The sequence below is a fragment of the Magallana gigas genome, chromosome 5 (genome assembly GCF_963853765.1).
Source record: "Magallana gigas chromosome 5, xbMagGiga1.1, whole genome shotgun sequence".
NCBI lineage: Eukaryota > Metazoa > Mollusca > Bivalvia > Ostreida > Ostreidae > Magallana > Magallana gigas.
In genome coordinates this window covers 33,959,242-33,977,840 of record NC_088857.1, presented here as the reverse complement: position 1 = coordinate 33,977,840, position 18,599 = coordinate 33,959,242, and the positions used below count along the sequence as shown (strand labels likewise).

The following is an 18,599-nucleotide window of genomic DNA, read 5'->3' as shown; positions in this document are numbered from 1 at the left end:
TTTTATGCTTAAATGGCTTGTGTTTAGTTTTTAAAAGTAAATCTGTTAAGGAAATGGAGTTTCTTTTGTAATAAATTCCGTTCGGTTCTCTACAAATGACGTCATTGATATGTGTGTAAATGGGAGTCATGAAATATGACCAATGAGCAAGCTCGTCTCCAAGCAAGTGCGCCAAAAGTTTTTGTTTACATATTTCACAAACAAAACTATAAAATAGACATTTTTCAGTATTCCCCTCCTATAACAATTTCTAGTAAAATATGATCACTGATTTGAAAATGGAACAATAACGTCATTTTTTTTCTAAAGGATTATGGAAAAATAAACTTCTATTTATGTAACTTAATTAATTTGAAAGTGGGGGTGGGGTGGGGGGGGGGGGGGGGGGGAGGGGGTTAATCACTTAATTTGACTTTGAAAAATTGAAGGTTTCATTGTCTATCCCCCAAAAGAAAAATGTATGTGAGGTGTCTCATCTGACTCTCTGATGTGTGCCATTATATCTTAGTCATCAAACTATGGTATTTATTACAAACATACTCAGGATAAAGACATCTGACATTAAATCACTGATATCGATAGAATATAGTGCAGGATATGCTATAAATGCCATCATATAGCATCTATGATTTGGAGTTTATTATTTCTTTTTCATTATTTATAATGGGCTGAAGCAATTAATTCATTTTTTCTTCTTTTTATATATTTACTTATCCATTAATTTTATTTAAAACTGAATTAAAAATGGTGATCAAAATAATTGAATATCATGTATGTTTATTCATCAAACAAGGACATTTGGAAAGATGAAATATACAGTTATATGCATGTACATAGAGTCATATAATTGTGATTATGACAAATTATGGATGCATTTAAAGTATGATATATTGTCCTGGTCCACATTTTGCAAACTTATTCAACTATATATATATACCAAGTAATGTGATTCATACAATAAAATATATTCATTACCAGCAATTGAATCAATCAAACTCCCATACACTTACTAAAGCAGTAAGTTTAGAAGTGTAATTAGAAGGGCCTTGGGTTCGAGCCTACCTGTGGACATACATGTATATATTCTATTCAGTGTTCGGTTTAAGTTAAGGACACGCGAAATTAAGCATAAAAATTATTATGAGACTATGAATATTCAGTTTATTTCATAAATTACCCATTACAACTATACATATACTCAATCATAACTTTCAAACATTATCTTAATTATTTGTCTCGACATGCTATAGAGGGAGAAAGTTTATATATGTACGTGTGTTGTTTGTTTCCCAATCATCCTAATTGAATGAACAGCCGAGCCACCTCAGTGTGGTAAGATTCGAACACATGTCCATAATGTTGTGGATAAAAGAACATTCTAGGTAAAATACCTTTACCGGTTTAGAATTTTAAAATTTCACAATATTTGACCAAAAATTAATATGTTGTAGAAGTTTTTTTTTAAGTTAAAATTGATAAAAGCCCTATCAGGGCGTACAGACTCGTAGATAACACTCTAACCCATTGCGTTACGCTGTAAGGTACAGTAACTTTTGGGGGGGGGGGGGGAGGGGGGTTACACTTGATTTTATTTTTTTTATAGGAAGTACTTCACAATATGGATATGTGCCATACCATATTCATCAGAAATGCACACAGGAATGTATTTATCAGAAACATTTTTATTTCTTATCAATTTTATAATTCTCTCCATTTTTTGTCTGTTTTGTCATTTTACAAAATTATAATACTGCTATAAGACAAATGCATCATACATTATACGTAATCCCTGTATCTAGCCCCTTGGTAAGCAAAATTAAAATGGAGACAACTCAAAAGGTTATCATTTATTATTTTAGAAAACTCAGAGTTGTCTTTCTTTCGTTTGCCTTCAGTGTTCTGTTTACACGTTCAAGACGTTGAGATTTAAAACGTGTACGAGTACGCATACGTGTGTTAAAACTACACGTACACGTACACGTTTTTGTAATTTATCAGTTGAGATATGCCACACGAATAATCAAAGAAAGCATTTTATTGTTTATATTATATCATTCTTCTAACAAATTATTTAATTGATCAATATGTTACAATTAAAAAAGAAAAAGCGAAGTCCGGGTTTTTTAGACTGCTGTAAACTTGAAAGGGCAAAAAAGCAAAAACAGAAGTTTTACTTGCTCGTTGCTACGTATGGTATATTGTTAGCAAGTAATTAAAATGAGATTTGATAAAACATTTAAAGTGATTTTGTAATTTCATACAGCCAATCTTATTTTACATAAAATCACACATTTTGTTTGTACGCGTATACTTTATAACCATAAGTTTGGCTATATTTGCCATGCATTCTTACTTATGTTGACCCAATTAGAATTTACAACTAAATTAAATTTAAAAAATCGTCTTTGTCCTTACGATTTTTTGCGATAACCGTACATCGAAATTGAAGAAGAACATTGATAGGTTACAAAGACATCAAGGGATGACATGAACCATAAAATACCACATGGTACCCTGTTTGCTCTGAATGGCACTCTGTATAATATATGTTAATAGATCACGTGTGTTATCGCTGATTTCAAAAATATGATATGTATGCCCTGGATGGAGATGGTTTAGTGTGAGGAAATGGGAATCACTGCATGAAGTAATTTATTAATTTCTGTAAGAAGATTTCTATAGAACGACCAATAAATACAAAATACTTGCGTAGTATGTGTCAGGATGAAATAATTTTATTTTTATTCATTTTATTTTATTATTTATTTATTTTTATTTTTTTTTTGGGGGGGGGGGTATTTCCAACCTGAAATATTTAGGGAATAAGGAATCATTCTTTGAGTATAATGAGATGATAATTTCGGTCGGGAAGTGATCAAATCCGATAAAACCAGAAGGGCTTTATGATCTTCAAAGAACGATTCCCTATTACTTATATTTATATAATTTTCAGCAGTTGTACGATTAAATATTTGAATATAGATATGAAAACCCCGATTGCGCCCCAATTATATATGCGTCATTTGAACTTATTGGAATGTAAAGTAATAAATCGCAAGCAAAAACACTGAAAAGTGTAAATATTGAATAATAATTTCCAGTTTCGTGGACTCTAAACTACTGGTTAAGAAAAATACACGTATGTTTTCTAAATAGTCCGTTACCAAATTATAATGAATTTTATACATTGCACTTACTATAGTAGTTTTGCTATTTTTCGCTTTCATAATAGAGACATGCATCTATTTCTAAATAAATGGTTTCGCTTGAAAATATTATGGGTAGGCCTATATCATTTGCTTCTGCGTGAAGTTGAACTTAAAAAAAAATTAATTAACTTACAGTATTTTTCTTATAATTTGTGCATGCTCGACAATTGTAGATCAAATACCATCGTGATAAATAGAAAACGCTCTTATATATTCTGATTTTGAGACTTTTTTTCAGCGATGATTCAAACCATGCATGGTTTGTCCTTGGGCCAAATAGTGACCAACTTTTTTTTTCTTGTATACATAAGTGACCCGTTTAATGAACACTGTTGCTCAGTTTCTTTAGGTTCGTCTATGGAAATATATTCAAACGAAAATGTACTTTTATGTACTTTAGTTTAGAACAGCGTCCATAAGATGGTCAAGATCAAACCCATTCAACGGGTAATTTACACGGGAAGATGTCATGTCCCGAGGGGATATTTGATTTGCTGATTTTCCCTGTTTAGTGCCGGTGATGTTGTTTTGTACTACTTAGTTTTAGTGTTTTGTCTTGAAAATAGAAATATTCAGGCGTGTAAACACGGATGGAAAAAGTCAATGTATGCGGGTCATGACCATCAAACCATGTCCCCGCGTTCTTTATAAAACGCAAAGCAAACCCTGACAAACAGTTATAATATATATACATGTACCTCAGAATTATCCCGGGTGCAAAGAGCAACTGAGCAGACAGCAAAATGTCCACAGATTTAACTAACCTTACAAATGCAATAGAACGCCTGGAATTAACAGCGAAAGGCCTACAGGAATGGAAAACAAGCGCCGCCGAAAACATGGACCAAATGTTCCTGGTCATCATGGGAATCATCATTTATCGTAAGTAATCGTTGTCATTCATCATCATCATCATCATCATCTATATTCTCGTCATTTTCATCAGCAGCAGCAGTATGTGGACAGAACAGTTTTAAAGATATGAATTTATTTCGCGTTTTGATTCTAGTGTCGTTTAGTAAATATTTTACAAAGTCGTGTAACAGATTATATTTTTTAAACGATAAAGTTCATTAAATGTCAGAATATTACAGTAAATATGGAACCAATTCATTTTTGTTCTAAAATATCTTTGTTTAAAAAGCAAATATATGTATAAGCATTTTGTCTTTATAAAAGATGTTTCAAATAATGGTATCCACGTGCAAGTATACCGTTTTGTGGATTAACAAAGGTCTTAGGTACGGCATAGTGATAGTTAAAAATAAGTCACAGCCCGTTTTTTTTCAAAATAATAAATATTGATAAATATTAAGTAAATGATTGTGTATAGGTTCGTGGGGGTGTAAATTCTTGGGCAAGGATTAACAACGAAAGCCACGAACATTGGTCCCCCACGAACAATCGATGATTCCACAATATTCATTACATGTCGGAAAAATGATTAACTATCAATAATATGAGGTCAGAACTTTACATAACATCATTTAAATTCATATTTGTCAGACATTCGTTTTCTTTCCTTTTTTTAATTGATTTAGTTTGATTCATTTTAAAATTATCTTATAATTCTATTCGCAGTGATGCAGGGTGGATTTGCATTGATCGAAGCTGGTTGTGTCCGGAGCAAGAATACAACGAATATTCTGATCAAAAACTTGCTCGATTCTTGTGAGTCTTACCATTTCAAATTTGATTTACATTCTTTCATTTGATAAAAAAAAAATACTGTACAAAAATTACTTGATGATGTCTTATAACAGCAATCTAAAAGGACCATAAGATTTAATCAAGAATGTGGCTTTTTAGCCACAAATAATAAAACCCCTCATAAAATCTCCTTTTCAGGTCACTAAAACGTTGGTAATTTACATAAGGTATCTTAATTTGTATATATCGGCTTACGGTGGAGGGTGGGGGGTGGGTACCTACAATCTGAACCCTGATTACAGGCAATGACCTCCTTGCCCCATTAACTACAAGATTTTGTTTCTGGGACAAGCTTTTATGTATTTGATATATTTGTGACGCAGTAATTTGGGATAAAAACTGGATTTACGATTTTAACATTAAATTCAGTAAAGCCGTATAAGAAGTAGGGCGAATCGCACTAAACTTTTCCGATAATAAAATCAGGCGCAAATCTATGATCCTTTTCCATGAGGAGATTCACCTTTCCTAACCCTTTCTTCAACAGATTTTCTAACTCAAAAATTAAAAAAACAATGAAATGAAAAAAAAACCAGTGTAATTCTCTTCCATTTTGAAGAAACTAAATCCATTCAGAGAAAGGCGCTATAATCTTATTTTTAATTACTTTTTTTTTACTTCATGAATGTGAATTTTTAACTTGCAAATCCCTGGGCGGGAGGGATATAAACTCTAGAACGCGCATGAATATTGTGTGCTTAATTTCACTGACGTAACATCTCTTGAATTCAAGAATGTTCGAGTGACAAACAGTGAATCTACCAACAAAAGATAAGACTAGTCTATTAAACCCCCGGTATATATTACAAATGAGAAATAGGGAGCGTAAAACGCCTTATTTTAATCAGATACTTCAAAAAACTAAAGCTTGCTTTTTCACTAAAATTCACGATCCAACTAATTAAACTTTTCACTACTTCCAGTTATCTCGGGAGTGTTTTATTGGATTTTCGGGTACGCCTTTGCTTTTGGAGCGGGGAACGCCTTCATTGGATATGAGCATTTCGCACACAGCGGGCTGAGCGATTCCTCGTACGCCGTCTGGTTTTTCCAGTACGTCTTCGCCGCCACCGCCGCCACCATTGTTTCTGGAGCGGTCGCCGAGCGATGTGACTTTATTGCCTACCTCGTGTATAGTTCAGTGATTACAGGTAAATGAGCAAGGTGATTTAGTGTACTAATGACCCATCGTTTAGTTGCTTCCCAATTAAGTTGTATACATACTCACTTCGTTATAAAAATCTAAAAACGTAGGAATATTTTCATTAACATAGATTTGACATTTTTTGTGAGTGGCATTGCAAGTGCAGGGGAACAGGTTCCTTAATACAACTCTGCAAGGTTCATTTCATTCAGTCGATCTTCTTGAGGAAACGCATGTAAAAACTTGACCAAAAAAAAATTCAACGTCTTTAAAATAAATACCTTATACATGTATATATATGCTCTCTGCAGGCTTTATCTACCCCGTTTTGACTCATTGGGCGTGGTCCTCAGAAGGCTGGATGAACCAGGGCTTCATGCACGATACGGGAGATAACTCTACCGGGACAATTACCATTCAATATCAGGTACTGATACACGTCAATCAGGAGCCATGCGCACAACGCAAAAATAAAACCCAACATAAATGTTTTTATCTACACATTATATTGAATTTTTCTTTAAGCACAGAGTTCTAAATAAAAAAAATACATAATTTTAGGATTTTGCTGGCAGTGGCGTGGTGCATGTGTGTGGCGGTGTTGCGGCATTTGTTGCTGCTACCGTGATGGGTCCTAGGATTGGACGATTCGACAAAGAGACGGGTCAACCAGAGGAAATCAAGGGACACTCTGTACCGGTAAGTCCTCTATTTGTGTGTCAAAAAATAAGCCAATAGTTTACAAAAAAAGAGAATTTGATTTACACCCTCGGATCGTGATTCGTTTACATCAGTATATAGCTGTATGAACACAATTGGAATTCATAAAGAGGAGAAAATACCCAGTAGATGTAAATAATTCATTATGAATACCATTTTTCTTGTAGCTGGCTGCTCTCGGAGGATTCATCCTGATCTTTGGTTTCCTGGCTTTTAATGGCTCATCACAAGGAAGCATCTCCAACCCAGGCGACGGTGCCGCTGTTGCCACAGCAATTAAAAACACTGTCATGTCAGCTACTTCCGGTGCTTTTACGACAATGTTTATGAATAAGCTCCCTTGGTTTGGGGACCGGAAGTGGAGCTTTGCCACAACTCTTAATGGTGCTTTAGCAGGAATGGTAAGACATCGTTACATTTATTGCATAAACATGATGCAAGAATATGCTTCGATGATCTGATGTAGAACTCATATTAAATAAAGATGCTTTTTTTTTTACAAATAGGTTGCCATCTGTGCCGGTTGTAACCAAATGGAAACATATGCCGCCTTCCTGATTGGGATCGGAGGGGGCGTGTCCTATATGATCACCACGTGGCTCGTTCTATTCAAACTTAAAGTGGACGACCCTCTAGACGCATGCGCAGGTATTTACATCGCAAGGTCTTTTGCTGCAAGTAATATTCCCGATATGGAAAAAAAAATATTTTATAAAAACTCACTACGGAACATATTTTTTAACGCAGTGCATTGGAATTCATTGCACGTAGTTGAGTTTCTTGTGGATGTACTGTAATACTCATGTCATTTCTTTGTTCTATGGCATCGCGGGGGTGTTAAGGAAGCATATGGAATCTGAGTTACATGTAATTCCTTGAAATCACAAATCTTAGTTATTATGTACATATTCAAATATCTAAGCGATGAAACGTAGATCAAAAACAAATGAAAAATACTGAAGACAATTTTTTTCCAGAAATTAGTTTGTATTACGTAGATTTACACATTGATGACGTCATGACTAAAAGTTGAATGTCGTGTGAATTTTATCGGAAAGCATTGTAAACATATTCAAAATATAACTAATCTAAGAACTCTAATAAAGTATTGTGGTGTGATTTATTGAGAATTGAACATAAGAATACTGGGGGAGATGTTAGTTTTATCAATCATTCGCTAAAAGGTATGTAAATTTGCTTTTATATCTCGGCCAGGCTTTCCTCTGTCGTTGTTTACGATATGAAAATCCGACTAGAACAACACTACCCCGTATATATTGAACTTGAAATTTTATACGTATCGTTAGTTTGATCAATGCTTAAATTGAAAAGTGCTGCTAGAATCCCATGTTGTGTGTTATTTTGATGCAATTTGCCGTTTTCCGTGCAAACTATATAAAAGTTGGGAAGGTTTTACGAGAACCGGATAAATAACTTTTTAATATTAAAGGAAAAACATAGGATTCTAGCAGCGGTTTTGATTAAACTGAGATGTTTTGCTTTCACTTGGTATGTTTATTTTATTTTTGAAACCGCGGGGTAGTGTTGTTCTATCTCATTTTATGTTAAGGAATATACGTAAGCTATTTATAGTTGTCACGTGATAATGCACCAATGTGGCAGTTATGTACTACCCGATTTTATTGCACTAACATCTATTTTAAAGGATAATACTAAGTTTTTGATCTTATTCAAAATAATTATTTAATTTCACTATTTTGAATATAACAGTCAAAATAAGACGCTAAATTACCCATATGCTTCCTTAACACCCCCGCGATGTCATAGCAAGCATGCTTTTGTCTCTTTACAGTGCATTATGGGGGAGGAGTGTGGGGAGTAATCTCGGTGGGATTACTCTCTAGAGATGTCGGGATTCTGTATAAATGGAATGCCGAGGCGGCACTGGTAAACACCTTAACACAACATTCCGTGATACACTCACAATGTTATAAAATTTCAGTTATCTTTGTCATCGTCTGATATTGGAAATTCGCTATATAAAAAAAATGTACACCTTTTTTATTCATACATTTCACAGACGCTTGTTTGGCAGATCACGAGTTTGGTGGCCATCATTGCGTGGACGGGCGCCCTCTGTTTCGTCATGTTCTTCCTTTTGAAAAAGTTCAACCTCCTCAGAGTATCGTTTGAGTGGGAAGTGAAAGGTTCGAATTTGCCGCTTTTGATATCAATTATTTATAGTAAATTTCATATCACCATTCAGCTAATCAAACACACTCCTTCTGGTTTGTTTTTGTAGGATTGGACATTCCAAAGCACGGAGAACCAGCTTACCCGGCCGAGGCTTACGGACACGGATGGGGAGAAAAGGGGGACACCTTGTTTACAATGGTTGGGAAGGCCACCAGTATTCCTTCCAAGTCCATCAGACGTGGTAATTAAATAATGTGTAAAGGCATGTTCATGTAGCTAAAATATGATTGGTAAATATAAATAACCTTTACATTTCATTTGAATGCTAGAGTTAATAACGAAGCTTTTTTTTTTACAGGCTCCTCAAATCTATCCCTGGGTAGTGCGAGTGTGCAATCTAATGGCACAAATAAAACCAATCTTTGAAATTCGAACTTACTTTAAATGTATATTATGCTATTTTATTTTTAACTAATATGTATAAAATGCGAAAATATGTTATCTCACTATTCCATATATCATATAAAATCATCTATTGTTGTACGGCATAAATTCAATATTGTAATACCTGCTTTTGTTGTTCCACTGTCATTGAACATGTCTTCTTACCATACGCAAACGAACACAAATCATACATCGGTAAAAATCATACGTTGAATCGAGTAGATCTATCAGAGATATAATGAATAATATTATCATAAACTTTGTTTTCTCTAATTGGAAATATGAGAAAACGGAAAGTAACACGATTCAATATTTGTATGGGATAAACCTATATGTTATAAGGTATGTTTATGTATGATCTTCATAAAGTTCACAAATTACAAATTAAATAGCTCTTACTCAAAATGACGTGGTTACGTCACAAAACTCTCCGATCTTCATGAGTTAGGGAATCGGATCTATTATATAGTATATTTTGCCTCCGAAAAAAAAGTTTGATTATAATTTTAACTACTTTAGAATGAAAGTTAAATATCTAGATAGTAGACGAAAGTTTGAAGATTATTTTACGGACGAAATAATATCTATGTACAAGCCTCCTTATTAAGAAGCTGAAATGTCCATGCATCGATTCTGGAATGGGCAAGGCCATATGGTAACATTAGTTTCAATTGCAAATTTCCGGACTTTTTCTCGATGAAAAAAAATGTTTGTCCGAATCTTGCAGAATGCGAATGGGTTTCCCAGCAACTGTTTGTCGATATTGTCCCGATTTTTCCCGATGCTTTTCACATGATATGTCACATATATTAATGTAACAGGCAGAAGGCTTTTAAATGTTATGGTTGTATTATATTAACGTCGGTATTGTTCTTCATAAGAAAAGAAATTGTTAAAACATGGAATTCCTTAAGTTGATAATAGAATTCAGTTTTGATTAGTGCAGATGAATAAATGCAAACTGTCTGCTTCGTGATTGCAGATAATATAAAGTAGTGACAGAACTGTATGTGAATTATACAAAGTCGCGCTAAGTGACCGCTTAGTAGGAAATCTAAACAGTGGTATTACCAAAAGTCATGGAAATAAGTACATTATTTCAACTCATTATGCCTTTTTAGTATTCGAGGTTAATTTAAGATATATGTATAATTTTAAAAGACCAATTGTCGATTACTAGTATAGGTCGAAAGAGACCAGGGAGTATCCTTTGAACTATTTCTAATGAACCGTACATGTATCTGTAGCTATTCAAATACTGTCCATTTACCTTCTAAAAAACTATCAACGGAAATAAAAAATAATTATGCTAATCAAATTAACCGGCATTCGGCCCGCAGTCGATAAGTGTGGCTGATCCTATGACCTTACAGGCAATCAAACCTTTCGTTCATGTATATTCTAATCAACCGCAGGTATGTTTTCTGCGTTCACCTTTGAACCCGTCTCGCCCCAGTAACTTTTCTATATGTATATTAAGTATATCTTTTTTACATCCAATTTCATAAGGAACGTTCTATTGAGTGATATAGGAGCTATTGTGACTTTAAAGATGAATTTTAATAATTTTCACGGGTTTTTAACTTTGATCATGATGGTTTTAAACATCTACCAAACTGAAGGTAAGAACAATTTATTATTAAAAGACTAAGAAAATTAATTGATTAATGATTCTATGGTATGTTTAACACTTTATTATTGTATGAATTTGAAAAACGGAGATTAGGTAGTAGTACTTCATAAAAAAAATGCTATGCATTTCACCATACTTTCTCGAATACACGGAAGAAGAAAATTAAAACCAAGTATTGTTATCCTTTTCAATAGACTGCAATAGATATCTTTTAAGTCAAATGATTATATGCAATACGATAGAGAGATAACAAAAATTCATTTTCAATCATGAACATTCATCTAAAATAATGACTCGTCAGCACACTGTCTATATACAGTGTAGGTTTATTTTTCTGTAATGCCAGGAAAAGTGTCAATTAAAACTGGTTTTGCTCATTTTTTAAAATAATTTATAAAAACGAGGAGGTTGCGGCCAAGAGAACTTCCATAAATGCAGATCCTTAAAAAGTACTTGCAGATACATTTGTAGTACTTTAATGAATAATTATCATTGTTATTATCTACTTACATAAACGCCTCCCTATTTGTGTTGTATGAATGTAGATATTTATATGTATATAGCTTGGATATATCCATGTACTGTATACTTAAGACTTTTTTTCCCCTCTTTTTTTTTAAGTAATTTAGACGAAAAACCAACAGCCCCCATCGTCTTGAAAAAAAAACTTTAACTTTTACACTATAAAAACGTTTCTCAAAACGTTTGAATGCATTTCTTGTAGAAAAATGTGACAAGAAATAATGACTAAGCTTGCATCCTTGTCTTACACCTAAGTATGTTCCAAATCTAATAATAATAATGCAAGATTAATGTAGAGATTATCTGTCAGCCTGTATCTTAGTCTCTGCTGATTAAGAGACAGTTTTATTCGAGGATCAAGACGATTGATTACCATCGGTTTACGTAACCTGTCAATCTAGATTTTCACTCTCGAACCATTAACTCGATGCTCACTACAAAGCATGCATGGTCCATAATTATTATGTCATGTCGTTATGTTATTACACTTCGTATTTATTGCTTTTCGCCAATAAAATATAAGGTTACGTAATCTTGTTGTTTATTCGTTATGAAACGGATAAACTACAGGCAAATTGCGACTATCCTAGAATAGCATTAAATACAGAGGTCAGTGAACACGGAAACAACTTCGTTCAAATCAAACATGATCTCTCCATTAATTAGCTTCCAAAAACAAATGAAGAAAAAAGGGACAAAAACAAAATGAGAACTTGTCGGACACCGTATTGTGCTAAAAGTTACAGCCATTCTTTGAGGTCAAGCCCAACAAACAATTCACTTACTTGCAGTTAACGAACTAACAAAATATATCAGAGCTAATAACATGTAGTTATGGTTGTTCAAGATTATGGCAGCATTTAACACGTTTGCGGTAACATTATATCAACAGCATTTTTACAAATGACCATTAAAAAACAATTTGAACAAAACAATCATAATCTACGATTTATGTTTTGTGTTTTATGTATTTCATTTTTATCATTTTTTTTATGTTTATGTTTTCTTTTTTGTTAAACTGCTTGGTTGTGACAAGATTGTGAAGAACCCAGATATATTGCTTGTTGATTTTTTTTTTCAGGTCAGTTGAGGCTAACGCCGCAACAAAGGAACCGTCTTATTTTGCGTCCATCTACACGCCCGAACCAAAGACTTATAAGTTCCACTATGGCGACTCTTTTGAGAAGGCAACGATTAAGTCTCCAAGGGACGAGCAACGCCAACGATCTTCGCCAACAAATCCTGCGACTGATCGCATCTAGACGATCGGGTTCGAGATCAGCTTCATCAACTCTTACCGGTACCCAGAACAGGAGCCGACCTGCCACCCCGCCATGCCCTGAGATTAGCTGTCTTCCGGTTCCTGCCAACTGTCGACGAGTTACTTACTACATGACGACAGCTGGTAGGAGATGCAGAGGATGCGATTTCAATCGATGCGAGGACTTCGAGTCTCGATGGGGGAAAGGGTTCTCGATTATAGAGTAAAGGGACCGAGTCGCCGAGAGCGTTTCCAGATGAAGGCTGTGATAACTTAAATGTCATTTGATCATTATTGCTCCTTAAAATTGAAATTAATATTTCATAGAAGAGTGTGTGGAGAGTCGATGTTAGACAGGCTACTCAACTGTCGGATGTATGAATGTAACAAACATTTCGCAAGAAGCCGGATAACACAAAGGAATTAAGTAACTTACGACTTTTTGCGATAAAAAAATATTTTTGGGGCTTTACAGGGATTGTCAATATATTGAAGTTTTGGTCGGTGTTGGGGTGTCGAAAAGAAGGGAGGTATAAAAAATGGATGTAATTTGTTTGTCGTGTGAAGATGTACATTCAAAATTCATTGTACATAATCATTTATTATTTATTCTGTGTTTGTTTTATTTTCGTAAGTATTCTTTAGTTCACTTACTAGGACTGTGTGTGTTTACTAAGTCTTGTTGTTTTCTGTTTGTTGTGATCGCTAATTAGTGTCGTTGCTAATGACATGACATTATTATGATGATTATAATTGATTGTATTTACACAAATCTAGACGTAAGCAATAAAGCAAAAATATCTCCAGGAAAAAACCTTTTGTGTTTATACATATAGACTGAGCAATCCCTCGTATTCCGCAATGTCTTGGTTGTCTTATGACTTTATTAATGAAACCCACATGTGCATTTATTTTCTCTTGGTCTCATAAACTTCTAACACTGTCTTGGGGTTTTATGTACAAACCAAATGTCTTTGACATAAAAGATTCATAAGCGCAAGGATTTGAAAATATCATCTACTAAACACTGTTTTTTCACAAAAGAAAAAACGGTTTTTTTTCAATTCTCTGCTTTCTATAGTAGGATAATGAATAGTACATAAACGTATATTACAGACAATAAATGGTTCAGATAGAGCTTGCAATATAACAGCATAGTTTTTACGTTTATCTTTCTGCAGAGAATGGGTAAACGTAAAGTGAAGCCAAGTGCAGTTTCTGCGTTTGTTGCGAGTTTGTAGTATTAACCGGGTAGTGAGGATACAAAAGATAAATACGCAAAGGTGCTGTATCGTCAAATTTGCATTTACACCTACCCAATAATCATGAATCAACAAACAAAATGACATCCATGTGGTAAGTAATTGTGTTCGTTTCTCTGCCCCCCTTTTTTTTTTACCATGTCGTAACTTGAAATTCAATCATAACCGAAAGTAAAATACATATACACATATATATGTATAACCAAATCTTTTTTTTCTACCTCTACCAATGACTTGTACCAATGGCTGAATATTCTGTCATTCTGTCATCGTCTGCTCAATTAGAAAGCAATGATTACAAAGATTAAAAAATGCCTTCAAATTTATGTATATGAATCAAAATAATTTTACTTTTACGAAAAATGCTCATTTTAGATGGTTGCCCTCAGCGGAACATATCTAAAAAATACATCATATCGATTAGAACACTGAAAGTTTTTCTGCTTGCAGTTTTCGATTCTAAATGTTACTTGTATTCTAGCTTCTTAATCAAGAAATTGCAAAGAATATTCATTCAAAATAATGATATCCGTCTTAATAGAATGTTGATTATTTTTCATTTTAAAATTATTGCAAAGGTGAAATTAAATTTGTTTATTGTTGGTACTAAATAACAGGAAGAAAACCAATAATAAGGAAACACCAGAAAAAAGCGCTTGTTGTTGTCATTGTAAATACAATGTTAGAGCAAATACTGTTTGATTTTTGTAGACATATAGGAGAAAATACTCAGTGAATGAAAATAGTATAACACTAACTTTCTAGTATTCTTTTAAAATGGGAATAAAACAATCACTGAACAACACGATCATTAACTTGTTAATGTCAATTCTTTGATTCAAAGTTTTTTTGTTATTGTTTTTTTTTTTTTTGGGGGGGGGTGTTTGGTTTTGTTGTTGGTATTGGGTTTTTATTACAATCAAATTACAATTGACAAAACTACGTAAATACGAGCATTCTTTCTCTACACAAAATAAGAAATCAATAATCTGTTGTCATTATTCTAATACGAAATCTCTGCTGCTCATGAAGCAAATCCATTTTTTTTGGAAACCTGCGCGCGCATTCTCTTCTTATTGTCGCGAAGTTTCATCTAGGAGATGCTTTACCGCGCCATCGAGGCTTTGATTATATGAATTTTCCAAAGATGTTGATCACATGACGGATCGAGTTTAACATAATATGAGAAGGTATTTATGAAATTGTTAGTTAGTTCACTATATATTTAGTGCATGCTCATATATACTTAAATCAACATTTATCACAAATCTAAGATTATTGAAACATCCGTATGTGCAGCAGAAAGTTATTGATATCAAGGTTCACTGTATTGAAAAGCAAATTTTTTGTCAATATATTAAAGCAATTTTGCAGTACAAGTAAAAGAAAAACCCCAGATGATTGCATGTTTAATCTTGCATCGGGGCGATGCTATGAACAAACTTTTTTTGAGTAATGGTTTTGGCTTCAGAAGATGGGATCAGCAGATGCCACAAGAATTCACAAGGCTTCGTTGTTTATGATCCGCTAGCGATGTGCACATGGAATGTGTTTTACCGTTTGACAATAATCAATAATATTCCCCTTAGAGTGCCTGCTACAGCCAAGTTCATCAACATAACAACCCGGTACAACGGAGAGATAATCAGCGGAGGCAAACATGTGAAGACATAGATATTGTCGAGTTTGAACACTGATTAACTCTTTTGATATTACATAATTTGTCTTGGAACAGTTGTTAGAGTTCAGGAGGTTTTTGTTCGACATCGTGTAGTTCAAAAGAAGCAACTGCAACGCATCAGCCAAAGTCTGCTAATAATACGTCTTTCACTATACACCATCCTCCAGAACTCTAGTAACGGTTCTAACAATTGCAGGATAAACAATGACAGCTGTTAAAGCAAACTGTGTGGCACTGGGCTACCACATGACCGGATATTCTACATACTTCCGGTCATGTACAGTGTCAAACGCATTATAGTACAAAGATTGCAGGTCTGAAGCCCGAGCATTTTTGGATGCATATACCTGTATATTCTTGTTATTTGGTATTTTTATAAAATAGAAAATTGACTTGATTGGTCAAGTCATTCGGATTTGAAGGATCATGGTTGAGCCAAGCAATAAACATCATTTTATAGTGTGTACTAGTAAGATAATGCAGGATTGCAATCAGGGAAGTTGATCATGGTCTGAAACTGTCAGCTACCAAGATGGATATCTAAAACTTCTAAGTTATCAAACAGAAACACTGGCAAGAATACAAGTCCCTTTTTGTTGGTTTGGTGAATATAGCAAAGGCTGTTCTATACAGTCATGTAGATCATGACAAAACGTTTACCTTTCATGCTGTTATAAATAGTGAACTTTCCCATTTCCCACGTGTATATTAATTGTTTAAATACCTGTTTTGTAATTATCTTTGCGTTGAAAATGATTACTGTATACCATCTTATTTTCATTTAACGGCTACAGTATCTGTACCATAAGAGAAATGACAGACACATGCATGCAGTTTCTGCTGAGTTACGCAATGTTCCGTTCTCTCTCTTTTTAGTGTAATGGAATCCTTTGATCAGGACGAGGTCGACTCTCTGAACCAGGCAGCTCAGACTGCGAGACAGAGAAGAGCCGAGCACTTCCGAAGGAGAAAAGTCGTATCCGAAGTTTATGACGCCATCTTGAAAAATGACGCTGGTACTCAGACAGTAAGTTTGCCCCTAAAACTGTTAGTCTCTAACAGTAACATGTCGTACTTCTTTAATAATATGCAAAATACGACAAGTATTTCATAGTGAGAAAAGTATAATTATGTTTTATCCAGTTCATTTACACCCCCCCCCCCCCCAACGAAAAAAAATACTGTCTAGATCATTCATTATAATTTGAATTATTTGGTAGTCAAAATAACCAAATTATTTTATTTTTTCTATTACCGACAGATAGAAGAAAAAGACAGTCAAAACCAACACAAATTGCTGGGAACCTCGCAAGGACTCTTGTGTTTTACACTGTTTATAACCCTTGTGACAAACATTCAGAACATCCGAAAATTCGGATACCAAGATGAGACTTATTACACAGGGCTAATGCTGAACTGTTTGTGCGTGTGTCTGCAGGTGGTGTCTCTATTCGCGGCCCTATGTCAATGTGTCAAGCAGTTTATGCTGTACGAAGTGCCTATTTTAATGGCAACGTTGAACAGGACGATACTCAAACTTTCCGCAGTAATTGTCCTTATACAAATTTTCTTGTGGATTTCAAAATAAATGTGATGTGATATTTAATTAGATGATTTGATTTTAGAGAATCTAATTTAAACTAATCTAATCAAAGGTATTTAAAAACTACACTACAAATAGTTGTCATACAGCATAACGATTTGGTCCGTTTATGCATAAATCGTACATGACTGTAGATTTTGCATATTTTAAAATTAATTTCATGAATATGAATACAATAGTCAACCACGTACACTTAACAAACTCCTGTTGATACATCGTAAAAGCGATATTCGATAGACATGTATATTGTATATATTAAATCATATAGAATCCAATCTGCACTGTAAAGTATGGAGGTTTTGTTTTTAAATCACAAGTACTAGTACTTTATTTATAGGACATCTGTATATTGTTAGCATTTACAATACACAATTTCAGTTTCTTCTTTATCAATAACTCCTTACTTACATGTAGTGCCCACGGAGTACTCCTGCGCTAAAACGTCAATAGAAACTGTCGCACAATGTCACATATGTAAGGCGTCAAGCCATCGGAGACCTTCTGTAATACGAGTATCCTTATTGATCTACATTAATTGTTGATTATTTTGTGTATTCTCCACCTTAAGTACATTCATAATTAATCGTAGGGCCACACCAATATAATTTGTTTTTCGTCAGTCCTCGCTCGCTCGTATATAAATAAAACAATATGAATAATAGTACAGTCATGTATTAAATTCTCGCACCCAGGAAATTCTGTGATGTTTTCTGTTCTATTTCCACACTATTTTTCGCATTTATTATTTTTTAATTTATTAACCAGAAACAAGTAGAAGAAATATAACCGTCCGCTCAAATTTATTTATGTACAGTCTAAAAATGTTGGCTAAAAAAAATTATAATTTTATTATCTAATCGATTACCTGCTCGTACCCTTGTTCACTGAATATCCGACGAACACGAAATGATATTGGTGTGGCCTAGGTTATATCAAAAGATGTCTGTACCCGTGCGTTGTCGATACCATGTCATTGTAACATTCCAGCAACCAAAAGCTAATTGAAAATTATTCGAAATTTACTCTGAATGCCAATTTATTGAAAATAAGCTAGTCAATATTCCGTTGATACCCGGATTAGTTCTTTACACAAATATACTGACATTTACTGAAGAACAGTTAATTTGTTTTCAATTGCGCCGTTGCTTTGTAAAGAACACTCTTATGGATTCTGACTTGTCACACAAGAAACTTGTATTATGATACTGTAGATTCAATGCAGCTCGATAACTCGAACGCTGAACAGCATTACA

The 18,599-nt window shown here is 34.0% G+C and overlaps 1 protein-coding gene and 1 long non-coding RNA gene across 2 annotated transcripts; both read left to right on the top strand.

The window, feature by feature from the left end:
* Positions 1-3,856: 3,856 nt before the first annotated feature.
* On the top strand, positions 3,857-9,483 carry LOC105338938 (putative ammonium transporter 1). Its single transcript, XM_011444262.4, has 11 exons — positions 3,857-4,091; positions 4,791-4,880; positions 5,843-6,070; positions 6,375-6,490; positions 6,625-6,762; positions 6,951-7,184; positions 7,290-7,431; positions 8,597-8,691; positions 8,825-8,951; positions 9,047-9,181; positions 9,299-9,483. Exons 1-11 carry the CDS (start codon positions 3,953-3,955, stop codon positions 9,364-9,366), a joined length of 1,512 nt encoding a protein of 503 aa, XP_011442564.3. The 5' UTR covers positions 3,857-3,952; the 3' UTR covers positions 9,367-9,483.
* Positions 9,484-15,113: 5,630 nt separating this feature from the next.
* Positions 15,114-17,349, top strand: LOC105338933 (uncharacterized). The gene is made up of 3 exons (XR_010714267.1): positions 15,114-15,252; positions 16,620-16,770; positions 17,005-17,349. It is a non-coding gene; the product is annotated as an uncharacterized lncRNA (long non-coding RNA).
* The last annotated feature ends 1,250 nt before the right edge of the window (positions 17,350-18,599 follow it).

What these genes read in the sequence shown, in the direction of transcription:
- LOC105338938 (XM_011444262.4), top strand. Translation starts at nt 3,953, where the DNA reads ATGTCCACAGATTTAACTAACCTTACAAATGCAATAGAACGCCTGGAA. An exon ending in CAAAAACTTGCTCGATTCTT is followed by an intron (nt 4,881 to 5,842) that starts GTGAGTCTTACC and finishes CACTACTTCCAG; the next exon opens with TTATCTCGGGAGTGTTTTAT. An exon ending in GTATAGTTCAGTGATTACAG is followed by an intron (nt 6,071 to 6,374) that starts GTAAATGAGCAA and finishes TGCTCTCTGCAG; the next exon opens with GCTTTATCTACCCCGTTTTG.